Source organism: Ornithorhynchus anatinus, chromosome 3, assembly GCF_004115215.2.
Source record: "Ornithorhynchus anatinus isolate Pmale09 chromosome 3, mOrnAna1.pri.v4, whole genome shotgun sequence".
NCBI classification, from domain to species: domain Eukaryota; kingdom Metazoa; phylum Chordata; class Mammalia; order Monotremata; family Ornithorhynchidae; genus Ornithorhynchus; species Ornithorhynchus anatinus.
This window is the reverse complement of record NC_041730.1, coordinates 76,632,809-76,659,366: the sequence shown is the minus strand read 5'-3', so window position 1 is coordinate 76,659,366 and position 26,558 is coordinate 76,632,809. Positions and strand designations below refer to the sequence as shown.

The 26,558-nt window shown below is 44.6% G+C and overlaps 1 protein-coding gene across 6 annotated transcripts in view; it reads left to right on the top strand.

Moving 5' to 3' along the window:
* The window catches only part of AGXT2 (alanine--glyoxylate aminotransferase 2), a 41,043-nt gene extending 14,509 nt beyond the window's left edge, over nucleotides 1–26,534 (top strand). For 5 of the 6 annotated variants that reach the window (XM_029059925.2, XM_029059924.2, XM_029059927.1 and 2 more), the window contains 10 exons: nucleotides 3,211–3,305; nucleotides 5,423–5,516; nucleotides 6,899–6,992; nucleotides 10,238–10,338; nucleotides 11,201–11,293; nucleotides 12,762–12,894; nucleotides 14,833–14,924; nucleotides 18,774–18,923; nucleotides 22,646–22,744; nucleotides 24,779–26,534. In XM_029059925.2, the coding sequence (XP_028915758.1) occupies nucleotides 3,211–3,305; nucleotides 5,423–5,516; nucleotides 6,899–6,992; nucleotides 10,238–10,338; nucleotides 11,201–11,293; nucleotides 12,762–12,894; nucleotides 14,833–14,924; nucleotides 18,774–18,923; nucleotides 22,646–22,744; nucleotides 24,779–24,892 (1,065 nt within the window). In that variant the 3' untranslated portion in view covers nucleotides 24,893–26,534. The remainder of the gene's footprint in view (nucleotides 1–3,210; nucleotides 3,306–5,422; nucleotides 5,517–6,898; nucleotides 6,993–10,237; nucleotides 10,339–11,200; nucleotides 11,294–12,761; nucleotides 12,895–14,832; nucleotides 14,925–18,773; nucleotides 18,924–22,645; nucleotides 22,745–24,778) is intronic. The other variant, XM_039911496.1, reaches the window with a different exon arrangement.
* The last annotated feature ends 24 nt before the right edge of the window (nucleotides 26,535–26,558 follow it).

Sequence of the window (26,558 nt, the reverse complement as noted above, 5' to 3'; positions counted from 1 at the left end):
CAGGAGGAGAGAGTATAAGCAGGCAAGAGGTGGGGGAACAGATGGTCAGTATGTCATCAAAGACAGCACCCTTATCTGAAAAAGAAAACAGGTGGCCGGTGCATTCTCTTCCCTCCTTCCCTGTCATTGCCTGTCATTGTTTAGACTGTGAGCCCATTGTTCGACAGGGATTGTCTCTATCTGTTGCCGAATTGTACATTCCAAGCACTTAGTACAGTGCTCTGTGCATAGTAGGTGCTCAATAAATACAGTTGAATGAATTGTCATGTAGGTACTCACTACAGAGCAATTCTGACTGCAACTGTCCCTCTGCTTGGTGAATGGCTGCAGTGGGGAGAGGTCGTCCTCTAGGTTGTAAGCTCCTTGTGGGCAGGGAAAATGTCTACAAAACTCTGTTGTATCAATCATTCATTGAGTGCTTACTGTGTGCTGAGCACTGTACTAAGTTCTTGGGAGAGTACAATATAACATTTGGTAGACATGTTGCCTGCCTGTACTTTCCCAAATGTACACAACACACAGAAAGTAAATACCATTGATTGATCAATTGTGTGTGTGTATGTGTGTGTGTGTGAAATATTTGTTAAGCACTTATTAAATTCTGGGGTAAATACATTACAATCGGACTGGACATGGTCACTGCCCTAAATGGGTTTCACAGTATGAGAGGGAACGGGTATTTAATCCCCCACTTTACAGATGAGGAAACTGAGTTACCGAGAAGCTAAGTAACTTGTCCATGGTCACGCAGCACACAAGTTGGAGAGGTGAGATTAGAACCCAGGGCTCCTGACTCCCAGGCCTGTGGTCTTTCCACCATGCCATGTGGGGAGAGGTGTGTGTGTTTGTGTGTGTGTGTATAAAAGATGATGCAGAATTCCTAAGTCTTTACAACACCATATATGCCTACGAACTGTCATTTGCTCTTCTTCCTTGTCTTTTTTTTACAGCACCCGGTGCTGTTTCCACTTCTTTTCAGAGAGCTGCTTTTTCTGGATGGCGAGCACTTGACTGACAGCATGTGACACCTGGTATTTAGCTGAGGTTCACTGTTGTCTGAGGCTTAGTCTTACTGAATCCTTAAAACATTTACATTGGGAAACTCAAAGTAAGGAGGACATTGTCAGCTCACCATGCAGCTGTCTAGGTATCCTACTGCCTTCCATCCTCCTTATGTCCGACCCAGGCCAATGGTATTGAAGTTAGCATAGTGAGGGTGGGTGGTTTGGGAGGCAGTGAATCAAACTGCACTGTGTGATAATTGAGATATTTAAGTGCTACGTGCCACTTACTGTACTAGGTGCTGGGGTAGATTCAAGATAGGTCCCACATCTAGGAGCTCCTAGTCTTTGAGAGAGAACAGGGATTGAATCCTCACTGTGTAGATGAAGGAACTGAGGATCAGAGAAGTTAAGTGGCTGGCCCAAGATCTCACAGGAGGCAAGCGCCGGAGGTGAGATTAGAACCCAGATCTTCTGACTCCCTGACCTGTGCTCTTTCCACTATGCCATGCTGCTTCCCTGTAAGTCTACAAGAACAGCTGCTAAGTCTGGAACAACACAGCAGAGCCCTCTATAGTGCAAGAATTCAGCATAAAAGTAGGTTAATGGAAGTTAGCAATGCTGGCAAACATCTGAGTGTGTAACCTTTTATTTTTAGTAGTTTTTGGCTTATTGTTACTCTTAGGTATTTTTTCTCTGCGTGGGTACCCCTGGTAGCATTTTTGCCCTATTATGGGCATAAAATGCATCCCACAGCACTTCACAAATCAATACACTTAATGGCATAATTTTCGAGGTAAGCTTCTTTAAAGTACCAAAGGGCAGAAGGTGTTAGTTTGAAATACATTCAGCTTGGAGGAGGGATTATAAAATATATTCTACAGAATATCTTGTAGAGAAGAAAACCTGAATTTCACTTGGGTGAAATTGGTTGGTAGAATAAGAATGAGGAAACAGGGAGGGGGGAATAAAGAGGTAAGCCAAACCAAGTCCCAGATATTTTTGTAAAACAAATGGTACCTGAAGAGTTTCAAAACTGTCAGTCTGTCAAGCCATTTCAAGAGAGCTCCTGGCTCCTTTTCAAAATTTAATAATGCTGGTATTTAACAGTGCTCGGCACATAGTAAGCGCTTAACAAATAACATTATTACTATGTGCTGAGCACTGTTCTAAGCGCTGAGGTAGATTCAGGGTAATCAAGTTGTCCCACGTGAGGCTCACAGTTAATCCCTGTTTTACAGATGAGGGAATTTAGGCCCAGAGAAGTTAAGTGACTTGCATGTGCCTCTGATCCCATTCCTTCTCACTTTCTAAAAACAACCGCTCTTGTTCTTCTTCCCTCCTTAAATTCATTCATTCAACCCTACTTTTTGAATGCATTTGGGGTGCAAAGAACTGAACTAAGCGCTTGGAGAGTACATGCTGCCATTAGCTGCTCACTAGAATGATCGCTTTCTAACTGCATTCTCAAATCTGCCCCTTACTTAAAAAAAAAATCAGCTTTTCTTGAGCCCACAGACCCTCCAGCCCTAGCACCATTTTCCTGTTCCCATTCCTGGACAAATTCCCTGTGCTGGTTATGTCTATCTGCTGGTTCCATTTCCTTCCTTCCCATCCCTGCCCTCCTTAAAATAACCTGATTTCAGGTCACTCTAACCATAATTTACACTGTCAGGTTCTGTAACTACTAAGACCTCTAGACTGTAAACTCGTTATGGGCAGGGAACATGTCTGCTTGTTCTGTTCTCTCAAATGCTTAGTACAGTGCTCTGCACATTCATTCAGTTGTATTTATTGAGCGCTTACCATGTGCAAAGCACTATACTAAGGGCTTGGAAGAGTACAATATGACAGTAAACAGACACACTCCCTGCTCACAAAGAGCTTGCATTCAATAAGTAATAAATACTGTTGATTTGACCTTAGGTTACTGACTTGAAAGGCATTTGTTTTCCTGGGAGCCTCATGTGTGTATCTTTAAACAGGATAATCTTGTGGGGAAGGGATAAGTGTCAAAAAGTCAATTCCAGTAAACACATGGTCAACCAAAAGGATAGACTTGTCAATTTGGAGAAGCCAGTGATCCCTGTGCTCTTGATTTTTATATATTGGATTAGTCTGTGGTGATCCTTAGATTTGCATTTCTTTCCTTAATAAATCAAAGTGACATAGCCTTGTAGTGAAAATTGTTTCTGTTGCTTTCCCCGAGGTCATTTTTTTGGTCAACAGTGGTTCAGAAGCAAACGATCTGGCAATGGTGATGGCGAGAGTTTATTCTGGGAACTTTGACATCATTTCGTTCAGGTAATCCCCCTCCAGAGAATTCAGATCCAGCAGCCCTGGCCTTGTACAATAAATTGACATTAATAAATAAACTCAAAACCCCAATTTAGGAAAAAAATATAAAACAGGAAAAAAGCAGGGGTTTCAGGATTCAGAATGGTTCCATTCAACCCTGCCTATATCACCCTACTCCAAACCAGTAGCCTACATTGTTTTCTAAAATGGGATTGCTCCTTCTAATGGGTCTTAAAGATCACTGATACCTGCCCTTCTCTTAACTAGAAAAATTGAATTTAGATAACTTTCTTTGTCAAATGATGTCCTGATATGGGTTTCTCTAAATCTATAGTAGGGTGAGGTTTATATATTTAATGTAGGGTTGTGAATATAGGCCATAGAACCAATCAGTCAGTCTATTTGAGTGGTTACTTTATACAGAGCACTGTTGTAAGGATTTTAAGAGAGCATAGTAGAGAGAGTCAACATAATCCTTGTTCTCAAGGATTTAACAATCTAGAGAATAAATTATAGGGAGAGGGAAACAACGAAGTAATTTTAAAAACCTGTAGTATTGAAGCACTTACTATGTTCCCAGTACTGGGGTAGATACAAGATAATCAGGTCAGACACAGTCCCTGTCCCTCATTGGGATCTCAGCCAAAGAGGGAATCTGTAATTTATTTATCTGTGTATATTAGTGTCTGTCTTCCCCTCTAGACTGTGAAATCTTTGTGGCCAGGGAATGTCTATTATAATTATGATGGTATTTGTTAAGCACTTACTATGTGCCGAGCACTGTTCTAAGCACTGGGGTAGATAAGGTTTTCAGGTTGTCCCATGTGGGGCATACAGTCTCTGTCCCCATTTTACAGATGAAGTAACTGAGGCAAAGAGAAGTTAAGTGACTTGTCACTTGCCACTTGTCAGCGCCGGAATTCGAACCCACGACCTCTGACTCCTAAGCCCGACTCTTTCCACTAAACCACGCTGCTTTGTACTGTCCCTCATGGAGATCTCAGCAGAAGAGGGAATCTCTTATTTGTGTATATTAATGTCTGTCTCCCCCTCTAGACTGTGAGCTCACTGTGGGCAGGGAATGTTATACTCTCTCAAGTGCTTAGTACAGTGCTTTGCACACAGTAACACTCAATAATTATGATTAGAGGAGAATGGGTATTTTATGGGTATTTTACAGGTGAAACAGAGGCACCAAGAAGTTAAGTGATTTGCCCAAGGTCACAAAGCTGGCAAGTGTCAGGGCTAGGATTGGAACCCAGACCCTCTAACTCCCAGGCATGGGCTCTTTTCACTACACCACGCTGCTTCTCTTGTGGCCTATATAGGATAATCAGGTCAGAAACAATCTCACTCTAAAATGTGGCTCACAGTCTTAGGGAAGGAGAAGATAAACTCTAGACATTCATCTAGACTGTTGTGGGAAGGGTACAACTCTGCTCTACTCTCCCAAATGCTTGGTATAATGTTCTGCATAAATTAAGTGCTCAATAAATACGATTAATTGATTGACCTCCATCTGACAGTCGGAACAGCTAGAGTATAAGGAGATGCACATAAGCTCGACTTGGGTTGAATATCCGAATGCTTAGTTGATTCTAAAGTGACAGTAAGAGAGGAAATAGGATGAGGAGCTGAAAGATTGAACAGGAAAAAATTCCTGGGGGTGATGTGATTATAGAAGGGATATGCTGAGTAAGAAAGCACTTCCCTCGGTGAGTAAGTAGGTGGGACAGTGGAGAAGGCAGGTAAATAAATGGGCTGAGTGGCTCTAGACCTAAAGAACATTTCATGGGATTCTTTAGTAAATGGTGATAACATTTAACCCTTAAAATTGGGCTTCTTTCCACCCATCATCAGACAGACTTTTTTCACTACTGCCTTGCTAAAAAAGTGCAGTCTTTGACATCCTTCCCGTTTGTCGAATGGGTATGTATATGTATTTTTAAATGGTATTTAAGTGCTTATTATGTGCTAAACCCTGGGGTAGACTGCAGGTCAAACCCAATCCCTATCCCACAGTAGGCTCCATCTAAAAGGCAGGGAGGTGGCATATTCCCAAATGGTACACAGGTATGTCATCAAATGAAAGTGAATGAGTGCTCAGGTTTTCCTCTTTGCAGAGGGGCATACCATGGATGCACCCCGTACTCCGTGGGACTGACCAACATTGGACAGTACAAGCCAACAATTGCCAATGGGTTTGGCTGCCAAAGTGTAAGACTTTAATTCTGTGTCTTGTTTTCCTAATGCTTGTTGCATAACAGCCCACATACTTCGCTCCTCTGGTGCTAACCTTCTCACTGTGCCGCAATCTCGCCTGCCTCTCCGTGGCCCACTTCCCGCCTCCTCAGATCCGACAAACAATTACTCCTCCCGCCCCCTCCACCCCAGTTTCAAAGCCTTATTGAAGGCACATCTCCTCCAAGAGACCTTCCCAGGCTGTCCCACTTTTCCTCATTTCCCACTCCCTTCTGCATTGCCCCAACCTGCTCCCTTTGCTCTCCCCCACCAGCCTCACAGCGCTTACATATGTATCTGTTATTTATTTGTATTGTCTGTCTCCCCCCCCCACCCCACCTCTGCACTGTGAGCTCCTTGTGGGCAGAGATTGTCATTGTTTAATGTTATATTGTTCTTTCCCAAGGACTTAGTACAGTGCTCTGCATACAGTAAGTGCTTAATAAATATGATTGAATAATTGAAAGTTATTTGATCCCTCTCCCATGGCACTTATGAAAGTATCTGCAATTTATTTAATATAATAAATTGTGGTATTAGTTAAATGCTTACTAGGTGCCAAACACTGTTCTAATTTCTGGGGTGGATACAAGGTAATCAGGTTAGACCGAGTCCCTGTCCCATGTGGGGCTCACAGTCTTAATCCCCATTTTCCAGATGAGGTGACTGAGGCACAGAGAAGTAAGTGACTTGACCAGGGTCAGACAGCAGGCCTGTGGCAGAGCCAGGATTATAACCCACATCTTCTGGTTCCCAGGCCCATGCTCTTTCTACCAGACCATGCGGCTTCCTCATTTATATTAATGTCTGCCTCCCGCTTTGGACTGTAAATTCCTTATGGGGAGGGAATGTGTCTGGCAACTGTTATACTGTCCCAACTGTTTAGTATAGTGCTCTGCACACAGTTGAAGCTCAATAAATGATTGATATTTTCCAAGCCCCATGAACACTTCTAGTAGAGTGCCATGTACTTTGAGAGTATTCCATAGATATTAATTGAACTGAGTGCTAGGCCATTTTAGAAAATGTTTCTTGTAGTGGTTTTCGGAGGCTAATGATTAGCCAGAGCGTAAAAGGAAATCAGATAAGCTGCATTTGAAAGCACTGAAGAAGAATGTATATAAATTAAAATCTAAATCATTTCCTGGAGAATGGAAGGATTGAATCCACAAAACCATATCAAGAGAAAAGAACTCCCACCAACCCCCTCACCAAAATTGGTGCTATACTTTCCTTGAATTTGCTGGTTCTTGTTTTCAGCATTTCACCAAGCTCCGGGAGTCTCTTGTTCAGCCCCTTGTCTCCAGCCAGGTAAGTAACTCAACCTTCCAAGAAATATCTTCTCATGTCATTTGCAGACAATGTGCCCAGATGTCTTCCGTGGTCAGTGGGGAGGAAGCCACTGCAGAGATTCTCCTGTGCAAACCATTAGGAAATGTAGCTGTGCTCCAGGTTTGTGTATGGGAGGAGAGGGAAAACAACGCAGTGTTAGATAGAAAAATCAAATGGAAGTAAGGACCAGGGGAACCTGAAAATGACCTTGGAGACTTTACAACTGGACAAGGGAAAAGGGAGTGGTTTTTCACCAGTAATTCCTTTCACACTGACAAAATTCAACTACCATTTGAGTGTCTGCTGCAGTAAAGGATATTAGTGAAATAAGACACCAATTGCAAATATTTATTCATTCATTCAATCATATTTATTGAGCGCTTACTTTGTGCAGAACACCGTACTAAGTGCTTGGAAAGTACAGTTTGGCAACAAATAGAGACAATCCCTACCCATTGGGCTCACAGGCTAAAAGGGGGAGACAGACACAAAACAAAGCAAGTGGACAGGCATCAGTTGCATCAATGTAAATAAATAGAATTATAGATACATACACATCATTAATAAAATAAATAGAATAATAAATATGTAATATATGCATATTACTGTGGGGAGGGAGGTAGAGCAGAGGAAGGGACTAAGGGCAATGGGGAGGGAAGGAGGAGCAGAGGAAAAGGGTCAGTCTGGGAAGGCCTCCTGGAGGAGGTGAGCTCTCAGTAGAGCTTTGAAGGGGGAAGTGTGCTAGTTTGGCAGATGTGAGGAGGGAGGGTATTTCAGGCCAGAGGTAGGATGTGAGCCAGGGGTCGACAGCAAGACAAGTGAGAACGAGGCACACTGAGGAGGTTAACTGTGGCAGAGGAGCGGAGTGTGCAGGCTGGGCTGTAGAAGGAAACAAGGGAAGTGAGGTAGGAGGGGGCAAGGGGATGGAGAGATTTGAAGGCAAGAGTGAGGAATTTTTGCTTCATACGAAGGTTGATAGGCAACCACTGAAGATTTTTGAGGAAGGGGGTGACAGCCCCAAAGCGTTTCTGTAGAAAGATAACCCAGGCAGCAGAGTGAAGTATAGACTGAAGTCGGGAGAGACAGGAGGTTGGGAGATCGGAAAGGATGCTGATGCAGTAATCCAGTCGGGATATAATGTATGATTGTACTAATAAGGTAGCGGTTTGGATGGAGAGGAAAGAGTGGATCTTGGCGATGTTATGAAGGTGAAACTGGCAGTTTAGATGTTTAAGTGAGTGCTCTATTATGGGTCTCTAAGCAATAGTTTATTTTAGAGTAATATTTATTGCACATCCACTGGGTGCAATGTGCTGTATTAAGATAGGAAAAAAAATCCCTCGACTTCTAGAGATATTTCCCCTAAGGAGTGGGAGACAGGGAAAGAAGGAAAGTTGTCTACCAACTCTGTATCTTGCTTAGTATAGTGCTCTGCACACAGTAAGTGCTCAATAAATACTATTGATGGATATAAAAAGTCTTAATTTGCCAGCCAAGTCCCTTTTAATCATACTCTCCTAGTTCTTAGGATGCCAGGGTTTCTCAGTGGTGTATCATCCACTCAAGAGCGGGAGCCTCTCTCCTCTGCCTGTCTATACCTTTGGGGTATCCTAGCCATCGCCCGACATTGATGTGCCTGGCGCCTAGCTTGAACCCTTCTCTGACGTTGCCTGATGATACCAGGAACTGCTCTGCTGGAATGAGCCACCTGTCCTGGAACCACGTTGATATCCAAGCTTAGTCCTAAGTGGTATTTGCACACAGTAAGCACTCAATAAGTACAATTGATTGAAATACACAGTAAGTATTTCAATACTTACTTACTGTGTATCAAGCTCGGTACTGAGCACTGGGGTAAATACAAGATAATCATGTGAGACACGGCCCCTGTCTCAACCCAGCCTCACAGGCGAATAGTGGGGTAGAGGTTTTGAATCTCCATTTTTAGGCCCAGAGAAGTTAAATAACTTGCCCAAAGTCACACAGCTGGTAAGTAGTGGAGCTGGGATTAGAACACAGGTCTGCTGACCCCAGGCCTGTGCTCTATCCTTGAGGCCACGGTACTTAGAGTACAGTAGTGATGGAAGACAAAACTAAAAAAATTAGAAATTTTTTCTAGCTATGGGAAGAGGGCCATAAAACAGGGAAATGAGTGCCATTTCCAGCCATTCTGATTCTCAAAACTTAAGCCATGCTTAGGATAATTTGATTTCTCTTATTTTCAAGTGCATTGGAATCTTGCTTATTAATGTAATTATTTTTCAACAAATTGCCTGCATAACCCTCTAGCATATGCTAAACCTCTGTAAATGACATCTGCTATTCCCTTTCAATTTTACAGCTCCTTGTTTCACTTATTCACTGTATCTCCTTCATCCCCTCCTGCAAACCTTGGGGCACGGTAATGATGGTCTCTACTTGAAGCCCGGCCCCGGTGGTCTATCCCTCCCCACAGCAGAGACCACCCCAAAGGAGAAACTTCCTTCACCCTCTCTTTCGCTCCTCATTGTCATCCAACCTCCCAATCCCACTAGCCAAGAGAGGAACAGGGAAAAGTCACCAAGGACAAACTACACTTTTGAGTGCGGCATGGCTTAGTGACAAGAACAGGGGCTTGGGAGTCAGGGGACGTGAGTTCTAACCCCGCCTCTGCCACTTGTCTGCTATGTGGCCTTGGGCAAGCCACTTACCTTCTCTGTGCCTCAGGTCCCTCATCTGTAAAATGGGGATTAGATTTGTAAGCTCCACATGGGACAACCTGATGACCTTGTATCCACCCCAGTGCTTAGTACAGTGCTTGGCACATAGTAAGCGCTTAACAAATACCATCTTCATTATTATTATTAACTTCATTCCTCTTCTTTCATTGGGCCGTGTGCGTGTGGGTGTGTCTTTCTCTCCCCTCTTTGATCTCATTTCTCCAGTGATTGGTTGTCCCTCAGGCATTGCAGCCCCATGACTGGAGAGTGTATGGTTTTTGAGCCATTGGAAATCATTTCTTTTGAGAGCCTGGAACACGTTCCTCTGAAGTCCTTTGAGCCCGAACAAATGACAGATTCAGTGGTCACACCTAAAGGGCTCTAATCTTCTTTCCCTCCCTCTCCGCCGACTCTCACCCCAGTCACAGCTGTTCCTAAAATGGAAAAGATAAAGTGGTTTGTCTGCCATTTGGTGACCTTCATAGCTGCGTTTTTGATCTTCCGAACAGAACATCCTGGTTCAAATGACTCACTCCAGAATCTGATGTTCTTCTTTATAGATCACTCGGCCCTCGGCAATTCTGTGTTGCTTCTACTATTTTTCACTTTTTTTTATGGATGCTATTCTTTTGCCACAAAACATTTGTTTTAATTTTCCTAACCCAGACTGCTGTCAGGCCCGAGATCGGTACATTGAGCAGTTCCAAGAGACTCTCAAAGCTTGTTTACCAAGGAAAATAGCTGGATTTATTGCTGAACCAATTCAGGTGGGCATCTTAACACTCTTAGTTCCTTTGCGGTGTATTGATGGTACTGATTAATGATCATATTCTTAAGTTACCATTTTCCAGAACTACACACCAGAAGGATAAATGCTCAATGGGATTTCTTTTTCAATACCTAAAGTAACTCTTATCCGTAAAAAAGAGTCCTCGCTGCTAGACAAGAGCTTCGGGAAAGGCCTCTCTCTCCTCTCTCTACTAGATCCACCAAGCTGTGACATAGAGGCTTTTATTTTTGTGGTTCTAGGGTTCCACTTGGTTCTGATGCTCCACCCATGCCTTTGCTGAGTTCTGGAGGGATTACCATGGTAGCCTTGGAGATATTGCCTCTAGCTTACTATGGGCAGAGTGTGTATACCAACCCTGTACTCTTCCAAGTGCTCAGTATAGTGCTCTGCACACCGTAAGTGCTCAATAGAAACCACTGACTGATTGGAGCCACCAGAGCTGTGAGGGAAGGTCATCATGGAGCAGCAGGAGAAAAAAAGTTAGGGAAAGTTTTCAGCTAGCAATGATCATGCCTCAGATGAACTCGTTGGCTGTTGGAGGGCTCCCTCTTGTAACCTTCCCTTGTGTCATCCCCATCCTGGTCCTTGCCCACTGAGGCTATTCCTCCACTCAACAACCTTGAACCCTCCCAGACAGATATGACTTCTAGAGGTGGGGAATAACCAGTCTCCTTTGGTAATACCCTTTGAGAGATCCCTCTAGACCATAAACTCACTGAGGGCAGGGAACATGTCTACCGACTCTGCTGTACTGTAGTCTCCCAAGCTCTCAGTAGAGTGCTCTGCACACAGCCCTCCATAAATACCAGTGATTGATTGTGTATTCCTGCCTCCTCCAGGGGGTAAATGGGGCCGTCCAGTATCCCAAGGGATTTCTGAAATCAGCCTTCCAGATGGTGCGAGAGCAGGGCGGAATCTGCATTGCGGATGAAGTGAGTGCCAAGATCTCTTCTTGTCTTCTCTAGGTGTGGGATCTGCCGGTCTGATGGGAATTCTTAGCATTTAAGTGGGGATGGGGCAGAAGATTATCCGAGCTCTTGACTTCTCTCTTCCTACCCAACCATTCATTCATTAAATCATATTTATTGAGCGCTTACTTTGTGCAGAGCACTGTACTAAGTGGTGAGCACTGTACCCTTCCCGTTGCCTGTTGTCTGTTCCCACTCAGAAACACCTTGATCAGCTACTAGATCATGGAAAGTTTAGGAGCTAAAATACATTTGAACAATCCCTCATAGCTCTGGTCGAGACGGGGTGGATTATGGGCTAAAATGAGGGTTTGAGAATTTCCACTGATTCGATTCCTAGCTAAGTGAAAGCAGTAGCAAAGATGACAAAATTCCATTTTGAGGCGGGACTCCCTAAATGGTCAGTGGAGATGTATGTTACCCTCCTTCCTCCCAGCTGGCCTGATTGGCTTCCCCTACCTAGAATTTATTTTAGCATCTGTGACCCCTACCAGATTGTAAACTGAAGGGCAGACATCTTGTCTATTAACTTTTTCCTACTCCCAAGTGCTTAGTACAGTGTCCTAAGTGCTCAATAAATACCTCTGATTGATTTCCTGGCCTCGGAGCTCAGTAGGTAGAGAAAAACCCTGATCTAGAGCCTGCCAGGAGTACGGCAAGCCTCAAGATGGCTCTGGGCCCTGGCGGGGCCAGGATTGGAGCTCAGAGGGGTCTCTTTGTGCTCTTACCAGGCTCCCAGGCCTAAAGGAAGAGAAAGGGGTTTCAAGCCTGACTGAGACAAGAGGGAACCTACCTGACTCTTCAACCACCCCATCCCCCAAGTAGTTCTTCCAGGCTCCAAGATTGGGGAAGGAGACTTCGGAGGGATACTCACCCTGGACAGAGAGCCGTGTACTGTTGGCTGAGGGACTTTGGAGCTGTGCTTTGTTTTCCCCCTCGTCCCCCCTTCCCAACTCCCAGAAGGGAAAGGAGAAGACAGGGAGGGTCAGCCGGCTACAGCCATTTTCTCTGCCCAAAAAGCTGTGGCGATGGGGGCCCCTCTCCAGTCATGGAATCAGGAGGCCCGGGTAGTACCCTAAGGCTTAATGAGTGCTAGCCACACCCACCCCAGTTGAGGAGCAGAGCAGCAGTTTGGCCTTGTAGTTAGAGCACGGGCCTGGGAGTCTGAAGGACCTGGGTTCTAATGCCGGCTCTGCCACACATCTGTTATGCAACCTTGGGCGAGTCCCTTAACTTCTCTCTGCCTCAGTTCCCTCATCTGTAAAATGGAGAAAAAGACTGTGAGCCTTATGTGGGAACATGGATGGTGTACAACCTGATTAGCTTGTATCTACCCTAGTGCTTAGTACGGTGCCTGGCACTTAGTAAGCGTTTAACAAATACCATTTACAAAAGTCCTTCATGGAGTGGTTTGTGGTTTTGCCCCTGACAGGTGCAGACAGGGTTTGGAAGAATGGGGAGCCATTTCTGGGGGTTCCAGACCCATGACGTCCTCCCTGACATCATCACCATGGCCAAGGGGATAGGGAACGGCTTTCCCATGGGGGCCGTCGTGACCACGACAGGTTTGTTCTCCACCTACTCTCTTGTACTGTTGTAGCCCAAGACCTTAGCGCGGTGCTCCGCACACAATAGATGCCATTGGTTGAGTGACCGATCCTCTCAGTGGGTGAAAGCCTACAGTATGATGTGACGTTGTTTTCTAGGGAGCTCAAAGCAACCCTGGATGTGAACTAAGGGGGTTGAACAAGGAAATGAGCCAAAATACAAGGTTGTAGGGGCAGCCCAATGACTGACATCTACTACAGCCCAGTCCACACACTTTGCTCCTCTAGTGCCCGCTTACTCACTGTCCCCTCGATCCCATCTATCTCGCCACCGACCCCTTCCTCACATTTTCCCTCTGCCCTGGAACCCTCTCCCCATCTATATACACCAGACCACACCACTCTCTCCGCCTTCAAAGCCTTATTGATGTCACATCTCCTCCAAGAGGCCTTCCCCGATTAAGCCCTCTTTTTCTCCAACTCTCCCTTCTGTGTTATCCATGCACTTGGATCTGTGATCTTTGGACATTTGGTATTCACCCCACCCTCAGCCCCACAGAACTCGGGCATATATTTGTATTAATGTGTGTCTCCCCTCCACCAGACTGTAATCACGCTGTGGGCAGACAATGTATCTATTAGCTCTGTACTGTACTCCCCCAAGTGCTTAAAAGAGTGCTATGCTCACAGTAAGCCATAAAATGTCATTTACTGGTTGACACACCCCGGTGCTTGTGGCATCAGCATGGCTTAGTGGAAAAAGCATGGGCTTGGGAATCAAAGGTCATGGGCTCTAATCCCAGCTCCGCCGCTTGTCAGCTGTGTGACTTTAGGCAAGTCACTTAACTTCTCTGTGCCTCAGTTCCATCATCTCTAAAATGGGGATTAAGACTGTGAGCCCCACTTGGGACAACCTGATTACCTTGTTATCTACCCCAGCGCTTAGAACAATGCTTGGCACATAGTAAACGCTTAACAAATGCCATCATTATTTTAATCAGCCCTTGAGTGGCTGCTCATCCAAAAGCCCCACCCTCTTGCGTACCTGAACCTTAGGGGTTTTTGTTATTTTTTTATTCTTATCCTTATGGTATTTGTCACTATGTGCCAAGCACTGGGGTAGATACAAGTTAATCATGTTGGACACAGTCCCTGTTCAGTGAGAGGCTCACAGTCCATGTAGGAGTGAGGAAGATTTAATCCTTATTTTACAGATGAGGCAACTGAGGCACAGAGAAGTGACTTCCCTAAGGTCACACAACAGATAAGTGGAAAAGCCAAGATTAGAACCCAGGTCCTCTTAGCTCCCAGACCTGTGCACTTTCCACTAGACCAAGTAGCTCCATTTATTAGACCTCAAGTTCTTCCTCTTCAGAAAGCAACATCAATCTCTCCTTCTGAAGATGGTTCAGACTGAAGTCAAATGTCCTTCTAGGAAAAAGATATAGATTTTGTAACTCTATTAGACATACACTAAAGGATACCAGATCCCAAAGTCATCATTGCAAAACACTGGGAACCACTGTGCTTAGTAGAAAAAGCATGGGCCTGGAAGTCAGAGGATGTGGATTCTAATCCTGGCTCTGCCACTTGTCTGCTGTGTGAAGCACAGAAAAGTGAACTGACTTGCCCAGGTCAGTTACCAAATCTGCAAAGTGGGGATTAAGACTAAGAGCCATATATAGGATAGGAACTGTGTCCAAACTGATTATCTCGAGTCTACCTGTTGCTTAATACAGTCACTGCCACATAGTATATGCTTGAATGCTATTTAAAAAATACACACGTTAGGTAAGACTTTGCTACTGCTTGGATTTTTCGAAGTGTAGGGTTCTTCAAGAACGCAAGCCCCAAATTATAATAGAGATAAATGTGCAAAATGTTTCCCTGGAGTCTGGGAGAGTAAACAGGAAAGGTGTATGTTCTGTCAGTTAATATTCTCTTATTGTCCTTTAGAGATTGCCAATTCTTTGGCTAAAAGTCAACTTCATTTCAACACCTTTGGCGGGAACCCTATGGCTTGTACCATTGGATCTGCGGTTCTGGATGTAAGTGTAATGATTTTTCTAAAAAGCCCATCTCTATAAATCTGTCAGTCACAGTGTATGATTAAGCCTCAGTCTACCCAGCCTATACCATGATTTCAACCAGCGAATTGATTGGAAGTTTGAAATGTTTATAGCGTCTGAGTGGCTCCTACTTGCTGCTTAAAGTCATTGCATTTCCAGTCTTGCTTTCAAATCTGAAGGAAGGAGGATCAGTAAAGAGTGTTGTTTCAAATCAGCAGTTTGCTTAGAGATCACTAGCTGGATAGAGCATGGGACTGGGACCTTAGGCAAGTCACTTGAGTTCTCTGGACTTCAGTTCCCTCATCTGTGAAATGGGGGTAAGACTGTGAGCCCCAACTGGAACAGGGACTGTGTCCAACCTGATTATCTTTTATCTACCCCAGCTCTTAGACCAGTGCCTGGCATATAGTTAGTGCTTAACAAATACCACAGGGAGAAAGAAAAACAAACTAGTATAGCTGGCTTCTACATATCTCTTTATTAGCCAAAAAAGGTGAGTGAGCAGACTGGAAATTTACATGATATCTCACTCTATTGCTGGTAAAACCATAGCCCAAGTCCTTCTGGACAGATCACTGAAAAATCTTAACCCTGCCCTCCCTAGACGCAATGTGGTTTCAGTCTGAAATTCAGCACAACACCTAAGCAGCATGACTGATAGAGAAATTCAAAGTGGGCCTTCAACACCTCTGCTGTAAACTTATAGATCTTATAAAAGCATTGAAGACCATGACAGAGCTGGTTTAAAGCAGCCACCAAACAGATTTGACTTCCCAGAGGAAAATAATCCAGATTGTGAGCCTATTATTTCACAGCAGCCTGGCTGGATGAATCACTGCTGAAGGTGGCCCAATCTGTTCCTTTTTCCTCCTCACTGAGGTAAAAACTGGCTATAGGAAAGGTCCAACCTGGTTGCTTGTGCTCTTTCCTCGCTTGAAGATGCAATAAGGGATCTGAAATCTGAAATCCGAATATTCTTCCAAACAACCAGAAAGCTCTTCTAAATTCTTGAGACAGGTCTCCAACAGTTATCATAGAACTCCCAAGACATAAACTCAAGGATACATGTGATGATTAAAAACTGCTTCTGAGAGTCAGCACAGTGCTATGGACTGATAGTAAGCCCAAAGAAAACCAAGGTTGTGTACCAGTCTGCCTCACGGAAACGCTTCACCTGAAGACTTTCATTGGTGTGTCGCCAAACTGTGCTGTCTAGTCAATAGATACATGGTTTAGTGGAAAGAGCCCGGGCTTGGGAGTCAGAGGTGGTGGGTTCTAATCCCATCTCTGCCATTTGTCAGCTGTGTGACTTTGGGCAAGTCACTTGACTTCTCTGTGCCTCATTTATCTGTAAAATGGGGATTAAGACTGTGAGCCCCACTCGGGACAACCTGATTACCTTGTATCTACCCCAGCCCTCAGAACAGTGCTTGGCACATAGTAAGCGCTTCACAAATACCATCATTATTATCACTTGTCTTCTGTGTGGCCTTGGGCAAGCCGCTTCACTTCTCTGTGAAAAATGGGAAGACTGTGAGCCTCATTTGGGATAGGGACTGTGTTCAACCCAATTTTCTGGTACCTACCCCAGTGCTTAGTACAGTGTCTGGCACATAGTAAGCGCTTAACAAATACCACAATTTTTATTATTATTATACATACGTACATGCATTCACACAGTCCGGCATTGCATAGACAAAGATGAAAACCAAGTCAAGAAGATGAGCAAGTTCTTTGGGAGACAACGAGTCTGCAAGCTTCTAGGACAGGGAGAATGGTGGGGGTCATGTCAACTGAGATGAGGAAAGTCAGGCAGAGGGGTAGGTTTAAGGGAAAAGATGAGTTTTATTTTAAATGTGCTGTGTTGATGTGAGATTGAAAGTCAGATGAGAGATCAGGGCTAGAGAGATGTATTTAGGAGCCATCTGCCTAAGGGTGTTAGTTCACACCATGTGAGAGGGTGAGTAGGTGCTCGATAAATATCATTGATTAACAGGAAAGCTAACAAATAGAATATAGGATCAGCTGCATAGCAAACTTAATACCAAATTTTGATGGCATACAATGTTGTCCAACTTTCTATATAACTGAGATGTGACTTCAGAAGTCACATCAGTTTTTTGAACCTTCTCTCCACTGAACCGTCACTTCCTGCCATCCTCAGTGACCTCCTTGTGGGTGCTCACTAAATGCCACTATCACTTGATGCAGTGCAAAGTGCTAGGTGGTTAGGAAGGATAGAATAATTTGAGACGCTCTCTGTTCATAAAGAACTTTTACTCTGAAGGGAGGCCAGGATAAAAGATGTACAATTAGAGAGGTCAAAAATAAGTTGGATAAAAAATGCCAGGGTGCTGAGGAGGGTCTAAATAAATTCATAATTGCTAGAGTAGTTTAAAGGGATCAGGATGCTGGGAACTTAACTGGGGGAAACTTATTGGAGAAGGTGGGATTTGAATGTGGGAGAGCTCTAGTCTGGCTAATGGGGTGAGGGAGGGAGTTCCAGCTGAGGGAACAGCATGAACGAGAAGCCGTGGGAAGGAAAATGAAGGGCAAACTGCAACTACAAGGTTAGTTTGGGAGGAGCTAAGATGATTTGGGAAATAATGAGTGAAGGGAGCAGATGGAGAACCCTGCAGTTGATTTAAGGAGTTTCTGTTTGAGGCTGAGAGGCACAGGAAGCAAGTGGAAGGTTTTGAGGAGAGATGTGGGCTGAGTGATGCTTCAGGGGAAAGATTATCCACGTAGCAGGGTGTGGTATAGTTTGGAGGCTGGAAGATCAGCAAGGAAGCTAAAGCAATAGTCACGCTGTGACAAGACCAAAGCTCGGTAGCAGATTCAGTGGAGAGAATGGGGCAGACCTAGGAGATTGTCGTGGAGGAAGAACCTGCTGGATTCTGTGGACTGGGGATGTCTACCGACTCTGTGTGGTACTCTCCCAAGAGCTTAATACAGTATTTTTCAGGCAGTAAGTGCTCGATAAAGATCATTGATTGAACAGTGAGAGAGTTGAATGATTAAAAAAGAATCGAGGATGACAATGAGGCTGCAAGCTTCTAGGACAGGGAGAATGGTGGGGGTCATGTCAACTGAGATGGGGAAAGTCAGGCGGAGGGGTAGGTTTAAGGGAAAAGATGAGTTTTATTTTAAATGTGCTGAGTTGATGTGAGATTGAAAGTCAAATGAGAGATCAGGGCTAGAGAGATGTATTTAGGAGCCATCTGCCTAAGGGTGTTAATTCACACCATGTGAGAGGGTGAGTAGGTGCTCGATAAATATCGTTGATTAATAAGAAAGCTAACAAAGTGACTGAAAGAGCAGGACTTTAAAAGCACAAGGTAAGGTATGACAAGGTATTTGGTGGTTTTTCTCTACAGTGTGTGGAAGCTAGCGATACTAAAATTAGAGCAGATTACTTGTAATATCTGTAACATAGTAGCCTTTTCCATACTGGCCATGACCACGACTTCTGTTCTGGCAGGGTCTAGACGGAGCAGCTTTTGGAAAAAGTAATTACAAATAAGGTCGTAATTGTTTCATTGTTTGCCAACCACATCCTTAAGCTCCTTCAATAAAGCCACTGACAGAAACTAAATATAAATGCGGTATTTGTAGGCATTTTCAAGGAGTAGAACATTTGTGCTGAGAAATGGGCTTGCTGAAAGAGCCATTTTATCGGCAGGTGTATTCATCTGGGGAGACAGAGAGGGACTGTTAGACATTTTTAAATGACCAGCAGTTAACCCTGCCTTTCTGAATTTGTCTAGTGGTATTTTTTTTATATCTACATCCTGTCATGCCCCTCATGATCCCATCTGTTTTGATCAGGCTATCAGAGAAGACGGCCTGCAGAAAAACAGTGAAGAAGTCGGAACGTATCTGCTGTTGGAGCTCGCTAAACTGCGGGATAAATTTGAGATTGTTGGAGATGTTCGTGGCAAAGGCCTCATGGTAGGGGTGGAAATGGTGACGGATCAGGTGAGTAGCCCAGGCTGGGGTCCTCTCTCCATGGGAGGAGTCAGGTAGTAGCCATCCAAGAAAATAGGCTTCCTTGTCAACTGGAAGTCAGGGTCAGGTTTCTGAACTGTTCTTGTGGAAAGAGCACAAGCCTGGGAGTGATGAGGCTCAGGTTCTAGAGTTGGTTCTGCCACTTGCCTGCTGAGTGACCTTGGACAAGTCACTCAACTTTTTTGTACTTTGTTTTCCTCACCTGGAAATTAGGGATAAATGCCTCTTCTCCCTCTCCTTTAGGTTTGAGCCCCAAGAATAACAGAGACTGAGCCTGATCTAATTAAAGCGTATCTAACCCAGCATATAGCACAGTGCTTGGCACATTGTGTTTAACCGGTAGTACAGTGTATTATTATTATGATTAATAATAATTTGATATTGAAGTGTTTACTGTGTGTCAAACACTGTTCTAAGGGCTGGGGTAGATACAAGGTAATCAGGTTGGATGCAGTCCCTGTTCCTCATGGGGCTCACAGTCTAAGTCAGAGGGAGGGGATCTTTACACTTTATAGATGAGGTAACTGAGGCACAGAGAAGTTTCCAACATGCCCAAGGCCACACAGCAGGCAAATGGCAGAGGAGGGATTAGAACCCAGGTCATCTGACTCCTAGGTCTGTATTCTTTCCACTAGGCCATGCTGCTTCTCATTCCAGCTCTGCCACTTGTCTGCAGTGTGACCTTGGGCAAGTCACTTCACTTCTCTGTGCCTCAGTTTCCTCAACTGTAAAATAGGGATTCAATACTTAGGCTATGAGCCCCGTGTGGGAGAGGGACTGTGTCCTACCTGATTAGCTTGCTTCCATCCCAGCACTTAAAATAGTTCTTGACACATGGAAAGTGCTTAAAAAAATATATTTTCTTTTTAAAGAAAAAGGTCCTGACTCCCAGGCCCATACTCTTTCCACTAGGTCACTGCTTCCCTAATGATAATTATCATTATTATGATTGTTGTTGTTATTGAGTGCTAGGGGCTGCAAAATTCAAGAAATGCTTTAGAAGTTAACCCGTTCTCTCTAGCAAATAAAGCAGCGTGGCTTAGTGGAAAGAGCATGGACTTAGGAGTCGGTGGTTGTGGGTTCTAATCCCGGCTCTGACACTTGTCAGCTGTGTGACCTTGGGCAAATCACTTAACTTCTCGGTGCCTCGGTTCCCTCATCTGTAAAATGGGGATTAAGACTGTGAGCCCCGCGTGGGACAACCTGATCACCCTGTATCTACCCCAGTGCTTAGAACAGTGCTCAGCACATAGCAAGCGCTTAACAAATACCAAGATTATTATAACCCCAGCAGATGACATATTTTGCTAAGAAGTGAGGAAGAGGGCACTGAGAGACCAGAGCTCCTCTCATTTCAACAGTGCCCAGAAAGACAGTCCGGCCATAGCAGGCTCAGGTAATTGGTGAGAGGGTCAGCTCCCCAGGGGGACATCTGGGGTGCAGGGAGCCAGCACATGCGGGCTAGGTGACCACCCATTTAGGTTTGCCAAGGCAAACACCTCCCACTGGTACGTGCCTCCCTCATTGACCTCTCCCTCTGAGTCTTGTCATAGCCCCACACCGGGAAGTGCCCAGTGAGAAGGACTTTGGAGAGCTCCTGGGCTCGTTAGCCAAGCCCAGAGCCCGGCACCATTTCAATCCACTTTAAATTTCATCAGAAACTGCAGCTCAGAGAGTTAAGCACACGGGAGACATCACGGCCTTGCCGGGGTCTTTATCAGCTCTATTTAGGGCCCGGGTGCTTGGTTCAACCTCCCAGCGCCTCCTGAACTGTCCTGTTTCCTCACTGGAGCCTCTAATGGTGGGCAAAGTAGTGGACCGGCTGCCTGCTGCCATCTTTCTGGGTGGACCAAGAGAGGGGGGAAAGTCTTCTGTATTCATTCATTCACTTAATCATATTTATTGAACACTTACTGTGTGCAGAGCACTGAATTAAGCCCTTGGGAGAGTACAGTATGGCAATAAACAGTTCCCTGCCCACAACACACTTTCAGTCTAGAAGGGGATAGACAGACATCAATAAAAATAAATAAATTGCAGATATATAGGTAAGTTCTGTGGGGATGGGAGGGGTGAAGAGCGAAGGGAGCAAGTCAGAGTTAAACAGGACTGGAATCAACTGTCAATTGGGGGCAATTGAAAACTGGTTATGAGCTAGTCAGTCTTTAACTCTTAACTTGATTAAGTAGGGGGAGATGGTGGCAATGTGACATCATCCCTGGGTGTCAAGGTATCTTGCCGATTCAGCTCTCTCCTTCATAGCCTTGTTGAAACAACGTGATCTAGTGGAGAGAACCCAGGCCTGGGAGTCAGAAGGACCTTAGTTCTAGTCCTGGCTCTGCTACTTGTCTGCTGTGTGACCTTTGGGCAAATCACTTCATTTTTCTGGGCCTCAGTTACCTCATCTGTAAAATGAGGATTAAGACTGTGAGCCCCATATGGGACAGGGACTGTGTCCAAGCTTGTATCTACCCCAGCACTTAGAACAGTGCCTGGCACATAAGCAGCACTTAACAAATACCATTACTCCTACTATATAGGAGTATAGCCCTGTCCACATACTCCATCCTCTAATACCAACCTACTCTCTGTACCTCGATCTCGTCTATCTCACCATTGTCCCCTTGCACATATTTTCCCTAGGGCCTGGAACTTCCTTCCTTCGTGTCCCAGTCCACCACTCTCCCCGCCTTCAAAAACCATCCTAAAATCACTTCTCCAGGAGGCTGTCCTAGACTAAGCCCTTTACTTCCCTTATCTGCCCTCCTCTTTGCATTGACTACATGCTTGGCAGTGCACACCGTAAGCACTTTGATATTCTCCCCGGTCCCAAAGTACTTATCTACAAATCCTGATACTCTGCCATTTTCCCCTATCTGTAATTTAGCATGAGATAATAATAATAATAATGTTGGTATTTGTTAAGCGCTTACTATGTGCCGAGCACTGTTCTAAGCGCTGGGGTAGACATAGGGGAATCAGGTTGTCCCACGTGGGGCTCACAGTCTTAATCCCCATTACAGATGAGGGAACTGAGGCACAGAGAAGTTAAGTGACTTGCCCACAGTCACACAGCCGACAAGTGGCAGAGCTGGGATTCGAACTCATGAGCCCTGACTCCAAAGCCCGTGCTCTTTCCACTGAGCCACGCTGCTTCTCCTTCCCCTGTAGATTGTAAGCTTCTTGTGGGCAGGGATTACATCTTCCAATTCTGTTGTGTTGTACTTTACCAAGCGCTTAAGTACAGTACTTCGCACACAGTAAGCGCTCAATAAATACGAGTGAATGAATAAGTGCTCAATAAATGCCACTGTTTGACTGGTTTGGGTTTTAAAGAGGTTAGAAGGCTTGTGTCGTTCATGCACATGTGGAACATTTGAGGGTGTTCTATATACCCTGAGACTTTTCAACAGTCTTCTCTTTTGAGCTCGGGGTCTCCAAGTTAAACAGAGAATCGTTCTCTTTCTTGGATGCAATTACCTCATCTGACTTTCCACAGATTCATTGCATGACCGCTCAGCCTACCCTTTCACCTTGGCCTATAGAAAAATAAATGAAATACTAAACCTAAAATTTAACTCTGAAGTTAAATGCTCTATTCATTTATCAAAAAGAATAAAATATCTGTTTATATTTTCTTGGATCTAGAATGGTCAAATATTTGAATTTTTATTTTCTTAATCTATTCCCAGGAGAGTCGCCAGCCTCTTCCAGCTAAGGAAATGAATGCAATCCATGATGACTGCAAAAACATGGGGCTTCTAATTGGCAAAGGGGGACTCTATGGTCAGGTACGGAAACTTTCCTTTTCCTGCTAAGGTATGCTAATTAAAAGTTCCCACTTGCTGAGGTTTTCATCTGTGGCGATCCCCCCACGTATTTTATTCACAGATCCTCTCGGGGCTTGAAAATTCTAGCCTCCAGAACTCAGTCCTATTTATGGAGCAGCTACTGGGAGTGGAGCTCTGTAGTAAGCATCTGGGGGAATAGAGACGTCCTCCAGGATATAGCCAGTTTGTGATCCTCCAAACTGTGGCTGTGTCATGGGCTACATTTTCCCATAACCTTCCTTGGAATTAGGTTCTGTTCCAGGACCAGCTTTGGCGAGCATAATGGCTATTTCCTTGAGATAACTAATTTATACTGTGAATTCCTTAACCATCCCCCACCCACACTCCAACCTGCTCCAGAATTTATTTGATTTTTGAAATTTGACCTTAGCAAAAGCTTTTGTGGCCAGTAGCACCAGAATTGCTCCCTTGCCCCTCCCACCCCGTCCCCTTTCCCAATCCCAGCATGGACATCCAACTCCCTGCCCTGGCCAGGAATGGGAAGAGGTGGGATGGCTTCGTGCTGCAGCTGTGGCCCCATCCTACTCCGATCTATCCTAATGCCCATTCCGATGGCTGGGGTGGGAGGAGGAAGATGAGGCTACAGACAGGAGCGGGGTTGTCCTGCATAGAGCTTGTAGTGTCTTGTGGCGGTGGCCCTATGAGGTTGAAACTTTGCCATGGCTTGAGGGGGAAGGAACCTGTGTCTTCTAACAGTGTATAGTTTGTGTTTTGTGAAAGGAGTACCACACGCTTAAAGCTTGCAGTGACTTGGAGAAGTTGCTTGTGTCTCGTAGCGGCACGGGCTTGCGTCTGGCATTTGCAGCAGAAGTGGTGCATGCTTGAAGATTGCAGTGGTTTGCAACAGACTCTTGTCGTGCGGTGACTGCACCTTCGGGCTTGTAGCTTGCACTGAGTTGCAGCAGCTAGTTTTAATCAAGCAAAAAATAAAACTGGAGAAATCAGGGGTTATGAGAGAATGGGGATTCCAAGTTTAGGATGCAGGATAGAAGAAAAACTACTTGGAATGGGAGAGTAGTTAAGGGAGTGGGTGAGGGGAGGAGGGGATGGAGAATGAATCACCTGCAGTGACTGGACATAACATCAGAGGGTGGGGCTTACTGATTCTGGGTTATGTCAGCGAACAGTGCTGGATTTAATAATTATGGTATCGGTTAAGCGCTTACTATGTGCCAGGCACTGTGCTAAGCACTGTGGTATAAACAAGCAAATTGGGAAGGACACAGTCTCTGTCCTGCATAGGGCTCCCATTTTTCATCCCTGTTTTACAGATGAGGTAACTGAGGCACAGAGAAGTGAAGCAACTTGCCTAAGGTCATCCAGCAGACAAGTGGCGGAGTTGGGATTAGAACCCGTGACTTTCTGACTCTCAGGCCCATTTTCTATCTACTCCACCATGCTGTTTCCTGTGCTTCTCTGGATAAGCCGGGATACACCTGTGCAATCAAAATTAAGATATGGCCCCTATTCTCAAGGAGTTCACATTCTATTGGATGTGAATATCCAGAGAGGGATCACTACCATTCTCCAGATAGCCTTCCTCTGGGCAACCTACAGATATAATAGTCTTTAAAGATGCCGCCGACAATGCAGCTTTCTCATGTGTCACTAAAAAGGCCAATGAGGGAAAGACAGTCCCAATCACTCGTTCCTCATCTGGTGATGATTATTTTTGGCAAAGACTGGTGCTATTTTCCCTTGCAGCATTCAGAAAAGTCAAGGACACTCCACTGGCCATGAAGGGCTGCTGCATGGAGTTATTAGTCAGGGCTTCCTTGAGCAAGAAGGAAAGAGGTTCCAGTTTGTGCCCACTTTCCGAGGAATTTACTTATTCCAGTCCCCAACCTTATCCCCATATTAGGTGCTGCCAGGCCTCTACCAGCCTCTTGATTCCTAAATTGTGTAAGGGGAAAAATCTTAGGGTCCCCCTCCATCAATACCCATTCCTTTTTTCTGCTCTCTCTCTCTCTGCAGACGTTTCGAGTCAAGCCCCCGATGTGCGTCACTAAGCAAGATGTAGACTTTGCAGTGGAAGTCTTTCATGTTGCATTATCAAGACACATGGAAAGAAGAGCCAGCTCGAGATAGGAGGATATTCCAGCCATCCCCACGCTCCTTCGAGGCTGAGCTTGGGTGGGGGTGGTCGTGTCTCACTGGGGAAAAAATGAGAACCTAAATACCTTTCCAAAGATACCCCAATGATTTAACTGCCTCGTTGTGATCCATAGACACCGGCCACTCTTTGTGATCCAAACTTGTATTGGTCCCTATCGCGACTGATCCTCTTACCCCTCTGACAGTAGGCTGATTCCTCCTTCCAAGAGGAATCTCCTGGGCCCCAGGACTGCCTACAACTAAGCAAGTGAGGATGTGGTCATCTTGTTCCCCAGAAGAATCCGTTAACTCCCTAAGTGGGGATGGGGAGGGGGAACAAGGACTTACTTTCAAAGGTGGCTCTTTCATTCTGATGCATCAGAGGTTCTGACCTCTTGTGAGGTTCTAAAAGTTGATTGAGAGTAGGCCATGGGAGAGACAAGGTGGCTTGTGGTGACATGCAGTGTTGAGGTTATTTAAGGGGACTGTCAGTCAGGTGTTATTGAACACCACAAAAACCCTAATTTTGATCTCTGAGCATATTCCTTCCTACCTGTCCTCTCCCTGCCCCTTTTCTCTGCTTCTGCCATCCTCGCCTCCAATAGCAAAGAGAACTTTTAGTGCAATGCTCCACACATACTGAGTGTACTGAGCATTGTTTGATTCTCTGGATGGGGAGGGGAAAAAGAAGTGAAGAATTTGAATTTGTTGGGACACAGATTAAGTAAATGGTACCTGAGCCTTAGTGTGTCAAACAGTGGTAGATACATTACTTTTTTTTTTCCATTGGTATTCCCAGGCTATTAATGCTGACGGAACCCTTTTCCCTTAATTTTTCTTTAACTTGCTATGATTAGTTGTTAGGAAGACGCAGATCGATCTAGAAGACAAACTAGAATCTGGGGGTGGAAAGATTTTATATTAGAATCAATCATTTTTGAATGCTTACTGTGTGCAGAGCTCTAATCTTATAGAAAGTCCAAGTTGATGAAATATATTTAATGGTTTGGAGGCTTGGTATTGGTATTCCTCCCAAACTTATAATAATTATAGTATTTAAGTGTTTATTATGTGCTAAGCACTCGGGTAGATACAGGCTATAACATCACACCCAGTGCCTGTCCCAGACAGGGTTCGTAATCTATTTTTATCCCCATTTAATAGATGAGAAAACTGATGCGAAAAAAGGTCAGTTGCCCCAAATTAGAGAGTAGGCCAATGCAGAACTGAGATTTGAGTCTCCTGACTCCCAATTCTGTGCCCTTTCTTTTAGGCCACATCACTTTAATTTTACCCCATTGTTTTTAACCAGAAAATTGAGGTAGAAGCTGATATATAAAATGAGATGGCTTTTGATTCTCATCTGAGACAAATCCAAAATCATGCTTTGGAGCCCAGAAATACGAACTAGACTTGAAATTTCTTCCAGTGTTCTTAATATAAGGGAATACATATGCCCATGTTATGATTTGTAATGTCACAAGCCAATATATAGGCTATAAACAGATTGAATAGAGATTAACTTTGTATCTAACTTGTTACCCCACTGACGAAGTATTGGGGCACAATCATTTTTATTAATACTCTAATAATGTTGATCAATGATAATAAAAAAATCTTTACATGGTTGCTTATATTCTGGTAGTAGAGTTGTCCTTCG